Source organism: Hippoglossus hippoglossus, chromosome 8, assembly GCF_009819705.1.
Source record: "Hippoglossus hippoglossus isolate fHipHip1 chromosome 8, fHipHip1.pri, whole genome shotgun sequence".
Classification (NCBI taxonomy): Eukaryota; Metazoa; Chordata; class Actinopteri; order Pleuronectiformes; family Pleuronectidae; genus Hippoglossus; species Hippoglossus hippoglossus.
This window is the reverse complement of record NC_047158.1, coordinates 18,552,330-18,570,983: the sequence shown is the minus strand read 5'-3', so window position 1 is coordinate 18,570,983 and position 18,654 is coordinate 18,552,330. Positions and strand designations below refer to the sequence as shown.

At 41.5% G+C, this 18,654-nt stretch overlaps 1 protein-coding gene across 1 annotated transcript; it reads right to left on the bottom strand.

The window, feature by feature from the left end:
- Positions 1-681: 681 nt before the first annotated feature.
- nubp1 (nucleotide binding protein 1 (MinD homolog, E. coli)) lies at positions 682-7,586 on the bottom strand. Its single transcript, XM_034592482.1, has 10 exons — positions 7,539-7,586; positions 6,267-6,371; positions 5,976-6,109; positions 5,682-5,750; positions 5,561-5,593; positions 4,993-5,083; positions 4,641-4,795; positions 2,967-3,077; positions 2,420-2,606; positions 682-1,865 (listed from the first exon to the last, which is right to left on the bottom strand). Exons 1-10 carry the CDS (start codon positions 7,567-7,569, stop codon positions 1,813-1,815), a joined length of 969 nt encoding a protein of 322 aa, XP_034448373.1. The 5' UTR covers positions 7,570-7,586; the 3' UTR covers positions 682-1,812.
- Positions 7,587-18,654: the final 11,068 nt, after the last annotated feature.

Genomic DNA, 18,654 nt, shown 5'->3' with positions numbered 1-18,654 from the left:
GGAGATTGAGGTCCAGCAAGAGAGACAGCTACTGACAGAGATTCCCGAGGCTTTCACATTGAAGGATTGAGGTGTTTGTGTGGTTGATACACGTCTGGACAGTTTTTTGTTGATGTTGAATGTGAAAGAGACTTTTACATTGTGATGTCATTATTACTAAGACGTGAGGTGACATGCTCACTCAAAGAGAAATGATCAGTTTCACACTTTCATCATCTTATAAAATCCCTACAGTTGTTTATTTGGCATTAATCATGTCTGATGGTATTAATGGCCACTTGGCTCCGTCACCATGTTACATTTCCTTTCACATTTACTTGTTTGCAGTCACGAACATATAAGACACCAATTCACATTCACCTTGGTCCCACGGGGAGTGAATCAATCTGAACTGTCTGCATCTACCTGATCTGTCAGTTCCCGGAACTGGTTTATCCAGAAATCACGTGCCTCAGCTCTAACCAGTATTCACCACGCTTTGTTTGACTTCCGCAAAACCACACCTGTACCACACAGTGAATAAAGGTGAGCTGCTAGTGACGGACAGGTGGAATAGTAACAACTCCACAGTTCTCACTATTAACATGGTTTTCTCAACGAGTCCTACATTTCTAAACAGGTAAAATAAATAAACCTGCAGTAAAGGTTCAGTAAATTTAACAGAGAAATCACTAAAGGCCATTTCATGTTTGGTCATTTATTTTGGAAATCAGTTAACACGTGTACAGACATCACACAAAAAGCATTTTTGACAAATCATCATAGTAATCACACAATAATTCAAAAGAAGGAATCACATGATGTGCATGTGTATATTTACTTTAAATGAGGAACAGCAGATTGTGAGTGAATGTGATGTCAACTGAAGAAGGTGCTGGTTAAAAACAAAACCAACAATCACTGAGGAAGCAAAGTCAAATGAGTGGCTTCAATTTGAACCTGACGATTCTGTGCTCGGTATTTAGAAGATTTGGTCGACTGGTAAACTACATGTGACCAAATCACTGTGTCATGATTTAACTCTCTCTTCCTGCTTACTATGGCTTCACTGAAACCAGGGACAGTGAGAACCAGTGGACCCACAAACAAAGCAAAATGTTCTCACGGTTAAATGTCAAAATGGCTCCAATTAAAACACAATCAAAAGGTTTAACTTCCCCAAACACAGTCACGAGTTTTTATCTTTTCATCTTGTAAAAAGTGTTCACATGCGATTGTACCAGAACTGGCCTCAGGCACTGCACAGTTCCCCCGCCTGCACTTTAATTCACTTAAGGATAAATGTGGCGATATTCCACTTTTTTTTTTTTTATGTCAAAAAAATCTCATGAAATGATCAAAATCAATCAAGCTTCAATCCATTTTATTCCTCTATTACAAATGTGTATATTAACCCACATAGTTGCACTGAGTGACATGTTCCTCTAATAGTATCATTTAGCACTGTAGGTTATTTCGAGTCAAACCTATAAACACTATTCCGCTGCAGTAAATACCCACTCGAGTAATTTATAGCTGAATAAATAAACTGTTAGAGTAATGTTCAGTAATAAACTACAATGCCCAGCTGTTGTAGGAAATTATTTAGCCGATTGTATTCATGACCTGTTTTTGTTTTTAATAGAGTTTTACCTCTATAGTAGGAACGACTTGTAATTCAAGAATCAATATTCAAAATCGGGCCTAAGTGCTTCTTTGAGCCGCTCACCAAACTAATATCAAAGCTGCCGACTGTCGTGAATTACAAAGACGTTGATGATGACACCGGGACGAGCTTTGATCTTCTAGGCTTCCCTTTAGCACAGCGAGTCTTCAGGTGGCGCCCGGCTCCTCTGTCACATGACTGGAGCAGTAGTCCTGGATACCTGGCGGAGCAGAGGCGAGAGGAGCGTGAGGATGACGAAGTGCTAATATTGATGAAGATTTCCAAGGACACAAATATTTCTCAGTGTGCGTGAGTCCCGAGTGAGTAAGCTGTTACACAAACCACATTTGATTCTTCACATTTAATCTCATGCTTCAAGTAGTTTGTAAAAGTTATACAACTTTGATACAAACATCTTTCTTCCCGTTTATTCGACTGGTTCCCATTTTTTGACGAGAGCACTTCTTCTTTCATTACATTTAATCTGGAATTGGCCATCAAGTAAACCACCCAGTCATCAAAAAAGTGAGACTTCACTGGAAGCTAAAATATGTTGGTGCGTCTGTTTGTGCGTCTTGACTTCCTTTCTGAGGAATCGATCCAAATGTCCACAATATGATGAAAGAGGTGGAAAAATGGACATGGGACATATATATGTGTGTGTGTGTGTGTGTGTGTGTGTGTGTGTGTGTGTGTGTGTGTGTGTGTGTGTGTGTGTGTGTGTGTGTGTGTGTGTGTGTGTGTGTGTGTGTGAGAGATCCTGAAAACACTCACTCTGCACAATGCTCTGTAAGACTTTAGCAGCAGGAGAGTCAGGTACTTCGCTGAGGAAAGATTTGCCCTCGTCGCAGCTCCGTGCTATCCTCGGGTCTAGAGGGACCTTTCCCAACAGAGGTAGATTTAGATCCGCACACATTTGCTCAGCACCTCCACTTGTGGGAGGGAAGATTTGTGACGTGTTCTGCAAGAGACACGACACAGAGAAATCAAAGTTAACGGATGTATTTTCAGATTCTAAAGAGACTCAACGACATCAGCACACCTACATGCTCCCGTTAAAGGATTTGATACGCTCGTCATTATTATACAAATAATTAAAACAGGTGTTCAGGTGTTGTTTAAATGCTCTAAACACTCTTTACAGCCTCCAAGCTTTTTCCACAATTCTGACTTCAAAGCACCTGGACACACCAAAATCAGAGCAATGACTTCACAACTCAGGAACGGGACCTTCCGAGGAGCACGTGAATGCACTGGTACTGTGTATCGTATTCAGTTGGATTGCTCGTGTGTGGAGCTGTTACATGCAGCCGTCAGTGACCTTGCATTTAGGACAGACGAAGCCGCTCATGTTCTCCACCACTCCGATGATCGGAAGCTTGACCTTCTGACAAAATCTGATCTCCTTCCGCACATCCTGCAACGACACCTCCTAGAGCGTGGGACAGAAGAGAGGAGGGTGAGGGAGAGGAGGGTGAGGGAGAGGAGGGACGCGGCAGTAGACCGTAGAGATAAGCAGATGCTGCTGAACACTGGTGAAAGTTCGTTTAAACTGTTTTCCTTCCCCCACCCCAGCTATCAGTGAAACTATGAGAAAAGGTGTTTGATTAACTCCCAAATTTAAATGTGTTGGAATGTTTAACTTTAAAAAAAAACAAGAACTCTTTTATATCAAGAGATTAAAGGTCTGTAAACAGACGGATTTCTTTCCTCGGGTACTTCCCAGATCTGAACTGGTTAGTCGTGGTTCAAAGAGAGCAGAAGGAATGAGGAAATGATTCTACTGCTTTTTGCCCAGCTTCTTTAACCATCAGAAAAAGGTGGGGGTCTGAACCAAGAGCAGAAGCAGCATCAACAAACAGTGTAAAGGGATGAGGTATTTAGATCTATTGAAAGATTTGTTTTGAAATTCCTTTTCTTTAGCCCGAACTCTTGTGACAGTTGGAAATTAGTTTTAGTATCTTCATGTTACAGGCCCTTTTGTGCGGGAGACGCAGATACAAAAGAATCTGGCTGTGTTCGGTGTGCACACCCTTAACAGAGGTTGGTAACGTAGAGAGAGAGAGAGAGAGAGACTGGTGGCAGTGGTCGGGGAGTGAGGTGATTTCCAGTAGAGATAAAATAAGATCACGGCCTACAACACACACAACTTCACTAGATAACGAACTTTCAAAATTAGTCCTCTCTCCTTCTGCAACTGTGCTTTTCCTCTGTTGTGATTGATGGATATATTCTTTTGTATTTACAGACATTACAACTAAACCTAAGTAGTATTACAGTAGAATAATAAAATAGAAATACAATCATCACACTTTACAAATCCACAAGGATTAAGACACATACAGACAATCTTTGAGTAAATGAATGGACACATAAATCTATCATGTTTAGTAGAGAGGTTAAATCCTAATGCAAATGTAGCACACACTGTGAATTCCACTGTCAGATGTCATTTGTTGCCGGTTAATCTCATTATAGTTTTTAATTTCACTTTCTATCATTAGTCATATTAAAACCAACGGCTAAACTGACAGCTCCAGGTGGTTGAGATTCATTCAGTTGGAAATCAAGTTAAAGAAGAAGATAACTGAGAAAGCAGCGTTTCTCTGAGACCTCTTTGAGACCTGTTGGTATTCAAACCTGCTTTCATGTGCCACACTTCCCTCTCATGCACAACACAGCCTGAGCGACAGGTCCACAGAGTGTTAAAGAGAGAAGTGCCCCTCACAAGAACGAGCACAGCCAATGGAGAGGGGGAGGAAGAGGCGCCGGGGGAGCGAACAATGTCTGGTTTCCACACAGTTTTGTTTTGTGTCTGTAATTCTGTTTCATGTACGGACTCCGAACCCCAGCGTTCAACTAATGGAAAGCATTTCTTTTATAGATGGAAAGAATTAAGCCATGGAAGAATAAATAATGAATTAAATAATTAAAAAGAAATCAGTTTATCAGTAAGTGTGAGCCTGTGTGAGTCCTGGTATGTTTGAGTGCGTACCTGTGGTGTGGTGATGATGACGGCCCCATCGACGTGGGTGGAGCTGAGGTACTGGACTATTGACAGGTGCTCATCAGAGGTGCCGGGGGGTGTGTCCACGATGAGGTAATCCAACTCCCCCCAGTCAACGTCCCTCAAAAACTGCTTGATCATCCCTGATGGACACAGACACAGGTTACAGTGGAGCGACATGTTGGGAAACTCAAACTAATTCTCACACACACACACACACACACACACACACACACACACACACACACACACACACACACACACACACACACACACACACACACACACACACACACACACACACACACACACACACACACACACACACACACACACACACCATTCTTCTTGGGTCCTCTCCAGATCACAGCATCATCAGGGCTACTGAGCAGGAAGCCGATAGACATGACCGCCAGGTTGTCGTCCACATACTGAAACAGACCCAGTCGACATAAAAAAAAATATCCACGGAAAGTTTTTACTTTAGCAGCAAAAAGGAAACAACACAACAAAACTGTTTTATCCAACATGACAGCACATCACTGCTGTGATCAGTATCCTGTGTGTGTTGTCGTGTTCAGGTTTGACTTTTAAAAAGTGTGGACCCTGAATACCAATAGAAAATAGGGAGAAATAGAAAGTGCTGTGAAGTTTGTAGATCAAACAGGTAAGTTGACAGAGTGTCAGACTTCAGCCTCGTCCACACACACACACACACACACACACACACACACACACACACACACACACACACACACACACACACACACACACACACACACACACACACACACACACACACACACACACACACACACACACACACACACAGTATTTACAATGTGCATAATGATTCTGAATCAAACACAAGCAGCCTGAAGTGAATTGAATTGTTTGAACAGACTCACCACAGGAGACCAGCCTGAGCCGCTCTGGTGAACCTGCGCACAAAACAAGATTTACACACACTCTGCACTGATTTGTGATTATTATATTTAATAATAATATTTATTATTGACCTCCACTTACTTGTTCTCCCTCCAAGCCCATCATCCTTGGAATGGATGGACCACAGATATCTACATCCAGCAGGGCGACCTATTAAAAACACAAGGAGGAGAGAGAACAAACCAATATTTGTGACTTTCTTCATGCAGGTGTGTCTTGTAAATGTAATGTTAAAGAATCATCTTAATAAGACTATAAATGGTGGGAGGTAACTTTACAGAAATCAATAATGTGATTTGAAACCCTTAGATTGTATATGGTTAAACCGTGTCTGCAGTGACCTCTAGTGGCACTGAGAGGATTTCTAAATCTTACCTCCTTTGCGCTGTCGCTGGCCAGAGCGTGGGCCAGGTGGGCGCTGAACGTGCTCTTCCCCACTCCTCCTTTCCCGGACAAAACCAGGATCTTGTGTTTGACCGTCGACATCTTCAACCCTATCTCTGCTATGGCTGAGAGACGGGAGGAGGGTGAGCTGGTTATTTTTTAATCAGAGATGACCATGAGTCCCTAGAATTAAAATCCACCACTAATCCGATATGTTGGACTGACTAACCCCTAATATATATGACAAGTTACCATAATACCAAGAGGTGATAAGAGTCTTACCGGGGTCTGGGGCCTTGGTGGCTCCTGAAGCGCACAGACTCTGGTTGGGGCAGCCCTCACATGACGAAGACTTTCCTGCCTGCTCACTTGATGTGCCTGGGCAATCTGAAAGAAATGAACGATAAACATAAAAGAGTATTTATCAAATAATTATAAACTAATCAGACACGTATGTAAAGAGCATTTGTAACTCGTAGCGTCAGATTCGTCCATGACTTCACATTCTTTCTTACTGGTGCGTGAATGTGTTTTTTCCAACACATCTGCTGCAGCACTGGTTGCAAACCATTAGCAGGAGTTCGTTAATTTGTGACCTGTTGTGAGGAGTTTGAGAAGGTGTAGCTGTTGTGTTGTTTGAGTTCGCAACCACTACCTTTTACTCTGCGACTCCAAATTCAACTACAAATTCCTTTCTACAGGTGCAAAGTCCATTTTCATTCACAGGTGCCGAGCTGTTTTGCACCAATTATAAGTCCACGTGCAGCAGTTTCTCTACCAATCACACAGCTGTCAGGGACAACTTGGGGTTCAGGATGTTTTTAAGGACACTTCTGTGTGCAGAATGGAGGAGACTGGGATTGAACCGCTGACCCTCTGGTGAGTGAACCTCCTGAGGCCCAAGGGTATAGGGTAAAGTCTGCGGTTTAACTACTTCTCTTGGACCTCTCGTGACAAATTCTGGGGGAACGTGAATAAAACGTGGCACAAGTCACAGATGAATGAGATGACTTTAACAACCCTGATTTAAAAGAGAAGAAACCAGATAACTGATGGATGAAATGTGCTGAGTCACAGAGAAACGTGGTCTTCATCCACATGGACTCTGGACTCTGACGGTTGTGTGACTCAGCAAAAAAAATGTCCCTGTGACGTTTCATTACGAATACACAATAATCCAGAGCTGCTAACTTCTCAAATGAGCAATTTATTCACCGGGTTTAATCCATTGACGTTTATTGAATTACTGGCTGTAAGAAAAAAACACTAAAAAGTGCGTCACTGAACTTCATCATTAAACAAACGATTTATTATTCATTTTCTAAATGAAACAGATCAGCCCGGCACTTCCGGGTGTGAGAATCATGAAGTAAACAAACATGAATATTTAGTTCGTGTTGTTGACAGTAACACAGAGAGGTTTTAAAAACACAATCACATGAATGTTTCAAACCGCTTCATTGTAAAGTGATTCAAACACGTTGGATGTAAACAAGTCTTGATCAGTTTAAATCTGATTTACATTTAATATAAATGTAACTTTTAAGAACTCACGTTCAGGAGCATTATCTGGTACGTCTGCCATCTTTACACCGGTGTCCCACCGTTAATGTCTTCCCCCTTCTATGGTTCCGGGAGCGCGCAGCACGAGACTCCCCGAGAGGAGCCGAACCTCTGGAAACAATAATAGACTTTAAATAAATATTAACAAACATAACTGTGAGGAAATATACAGACTTATATCTGAAATTTGACAGTTTTTTGGCGCCATATTGAATTAATTCTTACAATAGAAGTATGAATTACTGTGAGGCCTTTTGTTTTTTATTGTTTGTGTGTTTTGTGTGTTTTGTATATATGTATTTGTTCGTGTTTATTTCAAAATAACAACAAAACACAACAAAAATTAAGATAAAATAGGTGTTTTCAGTCTGTTCATATTTGTCAAATTATCAAGTTGACATAATAAGAACACTGAATAAAATCTGTGAACAACATACATGAACAATATATTACAATACATTTGGATTATATTGAAAATTATTATTAACTATATTTATAGTTCAAAAACCTTGGGCAATTACTTGAGATGAAAACGACTGTTGCCACTGGGGGACGCTGTTGATTCAGTTATTCCAGAAACAATCAGACATGGGAATGCAAATGCAATGGAAAGTAGCCTGCGTTTGTGTGACTGTGTGTGTATGTGACGTTTTATCTCTACACACACACACGCACACACACACACACACACACACACACACACACACACACACACACACACACACACACACACACACACACACACGAGTAACACCTTGCTATCAGTAAACCTTTTGCAGAGGCAACAGTTTGAAAATTATGCTTTAATTAAAAAAACAACAACACATTTTATCAGTGACACTTGTGTGTGTGTGTGTGTGTGTGTGTTGAATATCATCTGATGTGGGTCTCCGCAGGCCACAGTTGTGTCTATTCAAACACTTTTACACTTTGTGAACAAGCTGTTCTATTGGCTCTCTGCCACGTTAGGAAGATGTGATTGGTCAGAGGAGAATAATTTGTCCGGCTTTGCGATCAGAGAACAAAAGAGAACATTTACATGTGCATGTACGTGCATGCGTGTGTCTCCTGCGTGTGCACCTGCACTTTGTGTATGTGAGTAAAAATCTCTCTCCCCACCAAAGGCATGTGCATATGAGCCTTTTATGCACTGTAAAGAATTGACTGTAGAATTAACAGTAAATACCTGGCAAAAAAGTTGCCAATAAAGTACTGTAAAATTACTGTAAAAAGAATTACAGTATATTACAGGATACGTTTTACAGTTTTTTGTTGTATATAAATTACAGCAATTTCTTGTTTGTTTTTTTTACAGAAAACCACAATTACCTGTAATCTAGTTTACAACATTACCTTGTATTCTATTCAGATTACAGAAGTTACCTGGCAACTAAAGTTGCCAATAAATAGCTGTTAATACTTCACAATACAATATGATGTTGTATAATTGTTTTAGTTATTTTTTATTTTTTTACATTAGCAGTTTTGCAAATTATGCATACTGTGAGGTATTTTGAATGAGACCAGGCATACTGTTTATCCAAAATTCATCTACATTGCACTAAAGTCTTTTCACCTGTTAAATAAAAACGGAGCCAGAGCTGCAACAAAATAAAACTTTTATTGACACTCAATACAGTTTCACAACGTTTTAAGTACATGGTGTCCTTTTTTTCAGAAAAGCTCTTAAACGTAAATTATACATCTTTGGACACCGGCCACCCAGTGGAATTCACATTGACCAGAGTTTCAACATAGTCAAACATTATTAAAACTGACAACATACTCGGCTTAAAGGCCCAATCTGAAACCAGGACCTGAGGTAGAAATGTATTAAGAAGAAGGTCACATAATTTTTGGTATAATTTAACTTTTAGCTAACTAGCTAAAAAAGATGACCTTTTTTCAGTGTGTTTGGAAATCTTAATATATCAGCAAAAGATGTAAATACTAATAAAATGTTAAGAGAAGAACAATGTCCAGTCACATAGTGAGGAGGAGAACAGTCCTCATTCTTTATGTTTGACTTACACTCAAAGCCATTCAAAGTCCATTAATCTCTTGAGGAGAGAAGAGACGTGAGGACTGACAGAGTTGTTCTTGTTTTCACGCACCTTCCCACCTCTTTGGCCGACCAGCTTTGCCGTCTTGGTACCTTTGGTTGGATTGATTCCAACGAAACATCTGAAATCACAAAATCACACGAAAAGAAACTTCATGAAAAATTGGCGCGGCAGATCCTTTAAAAGAGGGAGCCGAATCCATCAGGTTGTTCAAGACAAGATAATCATTTGCCCATTTAATATGAAAAGCAAAACTTCACAAGATTGCATGAGCTGACCAGCAGTGATATAGTTGCATCAACATAACCTCAGGCAGCAGGTCCTCTGGTTGGAGATTTCCTGATTTCCTGAAGTTATACCTGCTAGAACAAAACAAAAAAACGGTATTGCAGTGTATCAGCCGATTTGGCTCACAGATGATCAGTGATCTGCGGGAAAAAACAGCAGGTCATCCCTACTACAAACAATGAAAACCAAAACCTTCAGTAAAATAATATGTTGTGCATTCATTAGCCTACATAAATTAGCAAATTAACATGCATAGTGGATCACAATATACAGCTTTTAATTTTATGAAATGAGCTTTTCTGTTTTAAGTGCTTTATAAACATTAATCTAAGACATACCTTCGGTTTGCCAAGCGCTGAGAAGCCTCCACACTGGACAGGTGTGATGTTGGCAGGGAGATCCTCCTCTTTGATGAACTGCAGGTCAGATCTGGATGCCACTCCAATGCTTGGGACTGTAGTTTGTCCTCTGGTAGGCTGGGTAATACCACCAACACAGCTTGTCTGATGTCCTCCCCCAGTACTGACATGTCAGTATATATCTGGGAGGGAGTGGTGAAATATAATCACTGATGTGCCATTCAGCTTGTACACATTAATGGACAATAATCAAGGAGAGCTTCTTGCTTAACACACATGTAGTTTGAGCCCTGGACTACCTCTGTTAAACTGTGAATACCCAAATCAGCAAGTTCCACAGTCAACTGCCTCCCCACAATAAAGTAGACAAGATGAATGCCAAATGTCTCTATGTTCAAAACACGATTTAGCTACTATAATGGGAAACTGCAGTTTCAATTTAGGCCCAATCCCATTTCACCCAGCTAGCGCGCTAGCATGCTAGCTTTAGCGCGCTAGCGTTAGCATGCTAGTTTTAGCTCGATGTTACTGAGCTTAACTGCTCCTCTCATAACAAAGCATCCTGGCAGGGTTGCATACTGCTTTTCAATTTCAAATGCCATTGATTCACTTTAAGTCATTCACTTTAGTAAGTTGTCACTTTAGTAACTGCAAACAATAGCATTGGTTTAATTAAGATCTCAACAATGTTATTACAATGACATCCCAACAAAGTTGAAGCCCATATTAATTTTGTAGGGAATTAACATTCAACTTACGTATTACGTAGTGGCTGGACACGGCTGTTGCTCCTCTGCTCCTCTGCTCCCATGCTCTCATGTCAAGGTCGTCTTTCAAACCGCCTCGTGCAACGCAATCGATATCAACAGTATTTAACTGTAACATGCACCATCTACAGTCAGAATACAACTTGCCTGTAATTTTACAATGTGTTGCTGTGGAAAAATGCTGTTAGCTACTGTAATTATATTTGTCCCATGATGCATTGCGATATACAGGTAAACATCGTAAAACGACAGAACAAGAAGTTACTGTAAAATTTTACTGTAGAAACTACAGCAATTTGTTACAGTGTGTGTATACAAGTGTATCAAAGCGGCTGTGTGAGTGTGTTAGTGTGTGTCTGAGTGTGTATGTGTGTGTGCCTTCTCCTACCCCAACTGTTTGCCCTGTCAAGAGTGTGTAACGTGATATTTTCTTTGTGTCGGCCAATCCATCACTAACTGGCAATCCTATACTCACACGAGCCATTAACGAACTTTATTTCCCGCTCAGCACAGCTTTCACACTCATGGTTGGTTGTTGAACGTCAGGTGACTGAAACACAGTGTATTAAAACTAGATTGTGTTATTGTGATGTGTCTGGACACTGATACGTGGCCACAGATCATTTTACAAGAACACAGGTTGGTTAAAATTTGCGTGGGCTTGTCCTGGATGTGTAGCTGCAGATGAAGCTGTCCTTGAGTGAGAGGTGGGGACAGACTGAGACAGACACATACAAAGACACAAGCAGAGTGAGCACAGGCTGCAGGACAGAGACGCAGAGAGAGAAGGTGGGAGGTGTCGTCAGGTGTGTGACTCACCCCTCGAGGCGACATGTAAAGTCTGAGCAGGCACAAACAACAGTGCAGCTGGAGACTGTATTTTGCAGGAGTCATTTGAGACCTGCATGATTTCCTTCCTCTTTCCCTTTTGCTATTCCTCCCCAGCCTCCCCACACCCTTCAATGGAGAAAGCTGGGAAAAGATTGATTGAGCTCTTTGAATAGAGAGAGAGAGAGAGAGCGACTCCCGAGGCTGAGGTTGTTTATTGTACAACGTTCTGATAATTTTCCAGACGGCAGGAATACAAACTGAAATTTGCATCTGTGGAATTTATTTGACTCCTCACGTGTGCATATTCAGAACATGCACATTTATTATAGGTGCACATATATAGAATACAAAGTTGGTAAATCCAAACAGACTGTGGTTGAAAAGTTATGAATCTGTTTACTGAGGTGTAAAGAAGTGAGTAAGAAACTTTCGGGAAATAAGTTTATTTGCTTTCAGGCGCAAAGTGAGATGAGAAGACCGATACCAACCCTGTAACAATATGGTAAAAATATACAATATATAAAAGGCTTGGAACCTGGGGGAGACAGAATCCATCTTTGCAGCACAGGTGAACCTCACTAATTAACACACTGATGATGAAGAGTCACAGGAAGTCTTTACTCATCAGCTGAGGATCATCAGTGTCTAAACTCAATCGCACGGCCGTCAATCTATTATTGAGGTTTTTAATCTTTGCCGGGGAAATTAAGTTTTCATCCCTGTCTGTTATGACGCAAAAAACAACTACTCTACCTATTTCCGTGGTGTTTTGTGGAGGAGTGAGGCTTCACCAAAGGAAGAATCAATTAAAATTAGGTGAGAATACAGATGAGGGGACGAATGAATCCAGGGAGTTTATCTAACATTACTAGATACAGCGTTTTTTAAAGATTTTTGGGAGACTTTAAAGGACTGATATTTATGAGTTTGGTGCAGATCCAAATAAAATATCAGATCTAGTGATTTAATATGTGGTTTCTTACGGGGACTGTTGGTGGAGGTTTGTGCTCTGAGTGTCTTTCTGGCTCAGTCCTGAACTATGTGGCAGAGATATTGACCAACAAGGCTGTAGCTAAAAATAAGTAATGTTTATTTTATCATTATTCCCAAATCAAGCTGCTGTCGTTTCCGCCTACGAAGCAAGAACATCACTTGTCACACAAACACACATTCACATACACACACACACACACACACACACACACACACACACACACACACACACACACACACCCCTGCACATACTTACAACCACACAGAGCGTTCAGTTGACTAGATAGCCCAACATGAAGTCAGACACATCCTGTCCATTCAGCAAGTGGTCTACACCCACCCACCCACACACACACACACCCACGCACACACACACACACACACATATTAATGGTCTCAGGTCAGATTTTGGTCACATAGTTACTCAGCACAAAAGTTAAGCCTTGGCTGCACAAGCAATCCTCACACTGGGAACAATGACACACACACACACACACACACACACCAGCTTTAACTCACACTTTTTCTATAAGGATTAACAGAAGGGGTTTTGTGTGTATGTGTGTGTGTTGTCGTGTGGCAGTGCAGAGATTCAGTCACACAACTGAAAAGGAAAAGGGGGGAGTTAAGTCATTCATGGAAAAATTATGCGTGTGATCTGCTGCTAATGAGCTGCATGTGAAAATATGATGAACAGTAGGAAACAATGTGGATTTCATTAGATTCCATAAAGCGTTTACTTTCCTCTCTGTCTCTCATTAAGGGATCATAAGGAGAAAATGAAACGATGTAAAAACAGAGAAAATATTTTAAGCTGCTGTCACATTTCAGAAATGTGGTGAAACAAATGCCTGCGTGTCTTAAGTCAGTACTTGGCCTCAGTAATACTCCTATCAGTTATACAGGCTTGGTTCACCACCTGTCACTCAGATATGTGGAGAAATTTCATCATAAAAATTCTATTAAAACATTAGTTGTTGCAGCAAGAGTCCAAATCATTTGTTAATGCTCAGTTGATGAAGTCCTCCAGTGAGCGTCTCTTGTAGCCATGACAACAATTGTTCCTCAACTGCTGTTACCATGACGCCAATGGCCTCCCTTTCCCTTTTCGCTCCCTAACCCCGAACCTTGAGCATCGCATTATGAGATCGCAACCAACAAATCGTCTCCTCATTCTGACAGAGGCATCGAGTCCGAACACGTGGTGTCGATCTGAAAGGGCAGTTATGAACAATGTATTCTTGGTCTCACTGAAAGGCCTCGTAGTTAGAGACAGAATGACAGAATCTGACAAATTGACTTCTGTTATCGTCAGTGTGGTTCTGGTTCCTCCCTCGTTATTCTTCATCACCCACCGTCTCAGACCCCCCCCCCCTCCGTTATGAAATTCTCAGCTGTTGCGTGTCACGTCGGGCCATCCCCTCAGAGACTGTTTTAACCCTTTCATTATTTTACTGCAGCCGGTCGGCCTGCAGACCGGTGTCTGATCGCACAGTGCGTAGAGACTGAGAGACTTCAGCACTTGTGTTAATGTAAAAGAGACCAGGAGCAGTTCACGTGTCATTTTGTCTTTGCCTGAAGTTCTTTCTGCCCCCGAGAAACAGGAATGTTTGTTTTGTCCACACCTCACAAAAATGCAAAGTTACACACTCCCACAAGCATAAACACGGGCCATGCAAAAGCCTTGCTCACCATCATAAATGCACAATGTGTACATGCATGCACTTTTATTCATGCTTGTGTGTGTGTGTGTGTGTGCGTGGACACTCATTGTGTATGAATGATAACACGTGCAATTAATTTGTATTAATCAGCAAACTAGATCATAGCAAAGTCTCATCACTTGACCGCTGACGACAGGGAGAGAAACACAACTCTGTCTTTTCAACGCTCAATAAAAACTGAATAATGTAGACATGTAGGTGAAAGGTTTAATTTGCTTCAGGGCAACAACATGATTGGTTTGGTGTGTTTGTCGTTCAGCTGTGGGAATCTGCCTCAGACATCACAGAGTCTGCAACGTGAAAACACAGAGGAATCAGAGGAAGTGGTCAAAATAATACATCACACATATTCATCTGTGGTAAACGAGTGACAGAAAGAAGAAGAAGAAGAAGAAGAAGAAGAAGAAGAAGAAGAAGAAGAAGAAAATACACATATTTCAGACTCTGTGTTGTCAAGGACTTTAATGCATTTTTAAGTTTGCAAAAAAAGTGAATTAGGCACTGATTAATGACAATTTATATATCTTTCATCATAAACTCACACACACACACACACACAGACACAGAAAAACACACACGCAAGTGTAAAAGGAATTTCAGATGCTTCTTGCAGTTATTCTGGTCAGGCGGCAGCCAAAGGAATCTCAGCCATCCGAACTCTATCTTTGTGCCTCCGTTACCCAGCCTCCATTTCACCAGCCCGCCTCTCGCCTGCTGACTAATTATCTTTATTCCAGAGCTTGGTCTTTCATTTTGAGAGAATTATTTATTTATTTCACATTTTGCTTCCCCTCAAAACTCTGTTCACCACCTATTGTCTGTTCTCTGATATTCTGTTCCTGCACAAACATCCTTTACTTCACTTAGAGTCCCACTCTCACGAAACTTATGATCTCTCGCTGCTCCCTTTCTGAGAAATTACAAATACCCCCGAGGATACAATTAGTTAATTAATTAAAACATCACTGCCTCATTGTGATACACAGCAAGTGCACATTTACAATATTTCTTACAGTGTCCCTTACTGTCTCTTACTGGTTAACCCTCAATGTTCCCAGTTAGGACCAAACCATCTGGTGCGGACATGACAACAAGATATCAGTAAGTGGTGTTTTTGAGAAGCACCAACTTTGATGTTGTCTTATAGTCGGGGACAGTTTGTGTGTGTGAACATGAGATGGTTGAGTGTCGGGGATAACACCCCTACTTGGTCCCTTGATGAGCGACAACCCCTTATACTCTCAAGTGCAGGGAAGCACACACACACACACACACACACACACACACACACACACACACACACACACACACAATCTGGAGAGGTCAGGGGTCATGAGAGGGGAGAGGTTATGTGTTGGCTGATGAGACCTCTCAGCTGTTCTGACTCGCTGCCTGAACAGAATCACCCCAGAATAACTATTGTTATCTGTGTGTGTGTGTGTGTGTGTGTGTGTGTGTGTGTGTGTGTGTGTGTGTGTGTGTGTGTGTGTGTGTGTGTGTCCGAACTCAATAGTTGGGGGCAGTTGTGACGACAATGAAAATATCTTGTGTGTGTGTGTGTGTGTGTGTGTGTTTTCTCACGTCTATGTTTATGTAAAGGAAGGAAGATTATCTGGGCTTGAAGCCTATTCCTGGTCACGCAGTGTAAGATGGAAATGTTTTACTCTGCATCTCGTGCACACGTACCTCGTGGATTTAAACACTGAAGACCTGCGCCTCACTTCCTGCCATAGAAATGTAACATGCAATATCTGCTGTGGAGTGACTATTAATAAACATGATCACAAACAGGAGCTGGTGTTTGTGGGGCTAAAGAAATAATATATTTATCTCATTTTACATTTATAATAGACACTTCTCCAAACCTTAACTTCTCTGTGTAGGAGCATCTCATGTTCGAATCAATAACTGACGAATACATTTTTGCTGTAAATTATTATTTAAGGCAAGAAAAGTAATTTCATCTTAAACCAAATTTATGAAGCTATTCATAAACTATAAAACAGTAAAAAAAAGAATATACCGATTACAATAACAATACAACGTACGCACACACGCCTGGATCTGGATCTGTGTGTGTTTTTTCTGGGTTCTCCTGTTTTTGTGTGTTCATCAGCTCGGAGTGAAAGTGCTCACACACAAGACGACTGTGTACATTATAGATCCTTAATGGCGACCTTCTTATCAGTCTTGTTCTTGTGCCAGTAGTCATTTCCTTGTTGACTCGTGGGGTTTGGGTGGCTCTGCCCTCCTTGTTTATAAGTGTGTTCATCGGAAAAGGACCAACCCCTGATATTGTCGTGCACATGACTTAAATCTCCCAGTCTCTCCCAGTTACTTTACTAATTTTTATATTCCCCCAGCATGCAACATTTCCTGCTTTGGCCACATGTTTAAGCAAATGAATGAAAATATGGGAATGCAAATGCAATGGAAAGTAGCCTGCGTTTGTGTGACTGCTTGTGTATGTGACGTTTTATCTCCACACACACACACACACACACACACACACACTGAGGTAGAGAAAGACTGGTGGAAGCAAAAGTGTGTGAGAAGTGTTGAGCTTCCTTCTCTTTGCTCTCTCTCTCTCTCTCTCTCTCTCTCTCCTTGTGTCTCCCTCCCTCCGGCTGTTGATGCAAGCACATAACTTTCCAGTCAACTTACTTCCAGTTAAACAAGACAACCGTAGATTCAACTTTCTTTTTGTGTCTGAAAACAGGATCCTCCCTGAACTCCCTTCAGGGCCATTGTTCCTCTTTTCATTTAACCACCAAAACTGGAAGTGGATGCAAATATTGTGAGTTGTCAGGTGCAGAGGAAACTGGAGTATCTATGACCCTCTGCAAGTTTTTGACACACAAACCATGTTGCCACAACAGTTCCTCCGTATTTCTTGCATCCTGCATGCTTGTGATGATCAATTTTTAAAAAAATTTGATTTAATATGTGGATTCCTCACAGTTACAGTGGAAAACCTGTATAAAATGTCCCAGCACCAGCAGAGGAGAGGAACGCAGGGAGGACAGTGGTGAAGAAAACATTTTCACCGCCAGCATTGTTCCATAATCACATCTTTCTCACTATCTCTCTCTGTGTAATTGTCTGTATCTGGTAATAACGCTCCTGTTCACCACTTCGCTCTATCTCATGTCTTTGTCCCTTTTTTTTTCTCCGTGTGCTGTTCAATCTGCCTCCTGCCGATTGGCCTCGGTCGCAGGCCTCGAGCGGACGCACATTCACGCTGTGAGAAACAGGAACAGGGGAGGCGGGGGGTGCTTCCTGTCTGTAGATCTGTGTGTGTGCGTGTGTTGTCGTGTGTGTGTGTTTCTGGCACTCGTCCATGCGGTACAAACACTGGAGGAACCACTGCAGATGAAAGAGGCAGCGCAGCCGCCTCCCGTCTGTTAAATTAGTTTGAAAACTTTGGAAACTCCAGAGAAATAAAGACTGTGAATTGTCTTCTAGGTGAAAAATATATAGAATAACACGGGGTGGCCATGATCTGTTTCTGCCCCAGGTGACAAAATACAGGGTTACTGTACACCTTGTGGTTTCCTTCTATAGGTCCACAACAATAGCAGGTAACTGATACGTGTTGACAGTGAGGTGCAGGGTAGTGTTTGTGTATTTGTGTGAGTGGATCTAGTGTTTGCTGTGTGTTTACCTGTGAGCTGGACACCTGAGACTTGACACCTGGCAGAGAGGTTAAACCTGTTCCCACCTCTCCTTTGTGCATGAAAGAGCATTTGGGCGAGAAGTGGCAGCAGGAGCTGAGGATGATGGGATTGATTTGTGTTTAAACAGGCCCTGGCTGTGGGTCTCACGTGTGTGTGTTGTTATGTGTGGCAATGCGATGTTGAAACGAACAACACACGGGGGACATGCAAAATAAAACACACACACACAGGATACATCTTGTTTTGTGGTGCTGTTCTTAAAAAGACCAATATCACCTCCCCAGAGAGAAAATCAGACACTTTCTACTCACTGGCTGCAGGAAATAAAACCTATAGATAAAATGTTGTTGCTGTAGATGTTGAGACAGAAAACAAATGATGGGAGACAAGCAGAGCAAAAGAGAG

Excerpts from the sequence above, each read along its gene's own strand:
- nubp1 (XM_034592482.1), bottom strand. The coding sequence starts at position 7,569 with ATGGCAGACGTACCAGATAATGCTCCTGAAC. Across the intron at positions 5,594-5,681 it reads TGGGCTTGGAGGGAGAACAA|GTTCACCAGAGCGGCTCAGG; the intron begins GTAAGTGGAGGT and ends TTTTGTGCGCAG. Across the intron at positions 2,607-2,966 it reads TCGTCTGTCCTAAATGCAAG|AACACGTCACAAATCTTCCC; the intron begins GTCACTGACGGC and ends TGTCTCTTGCAG.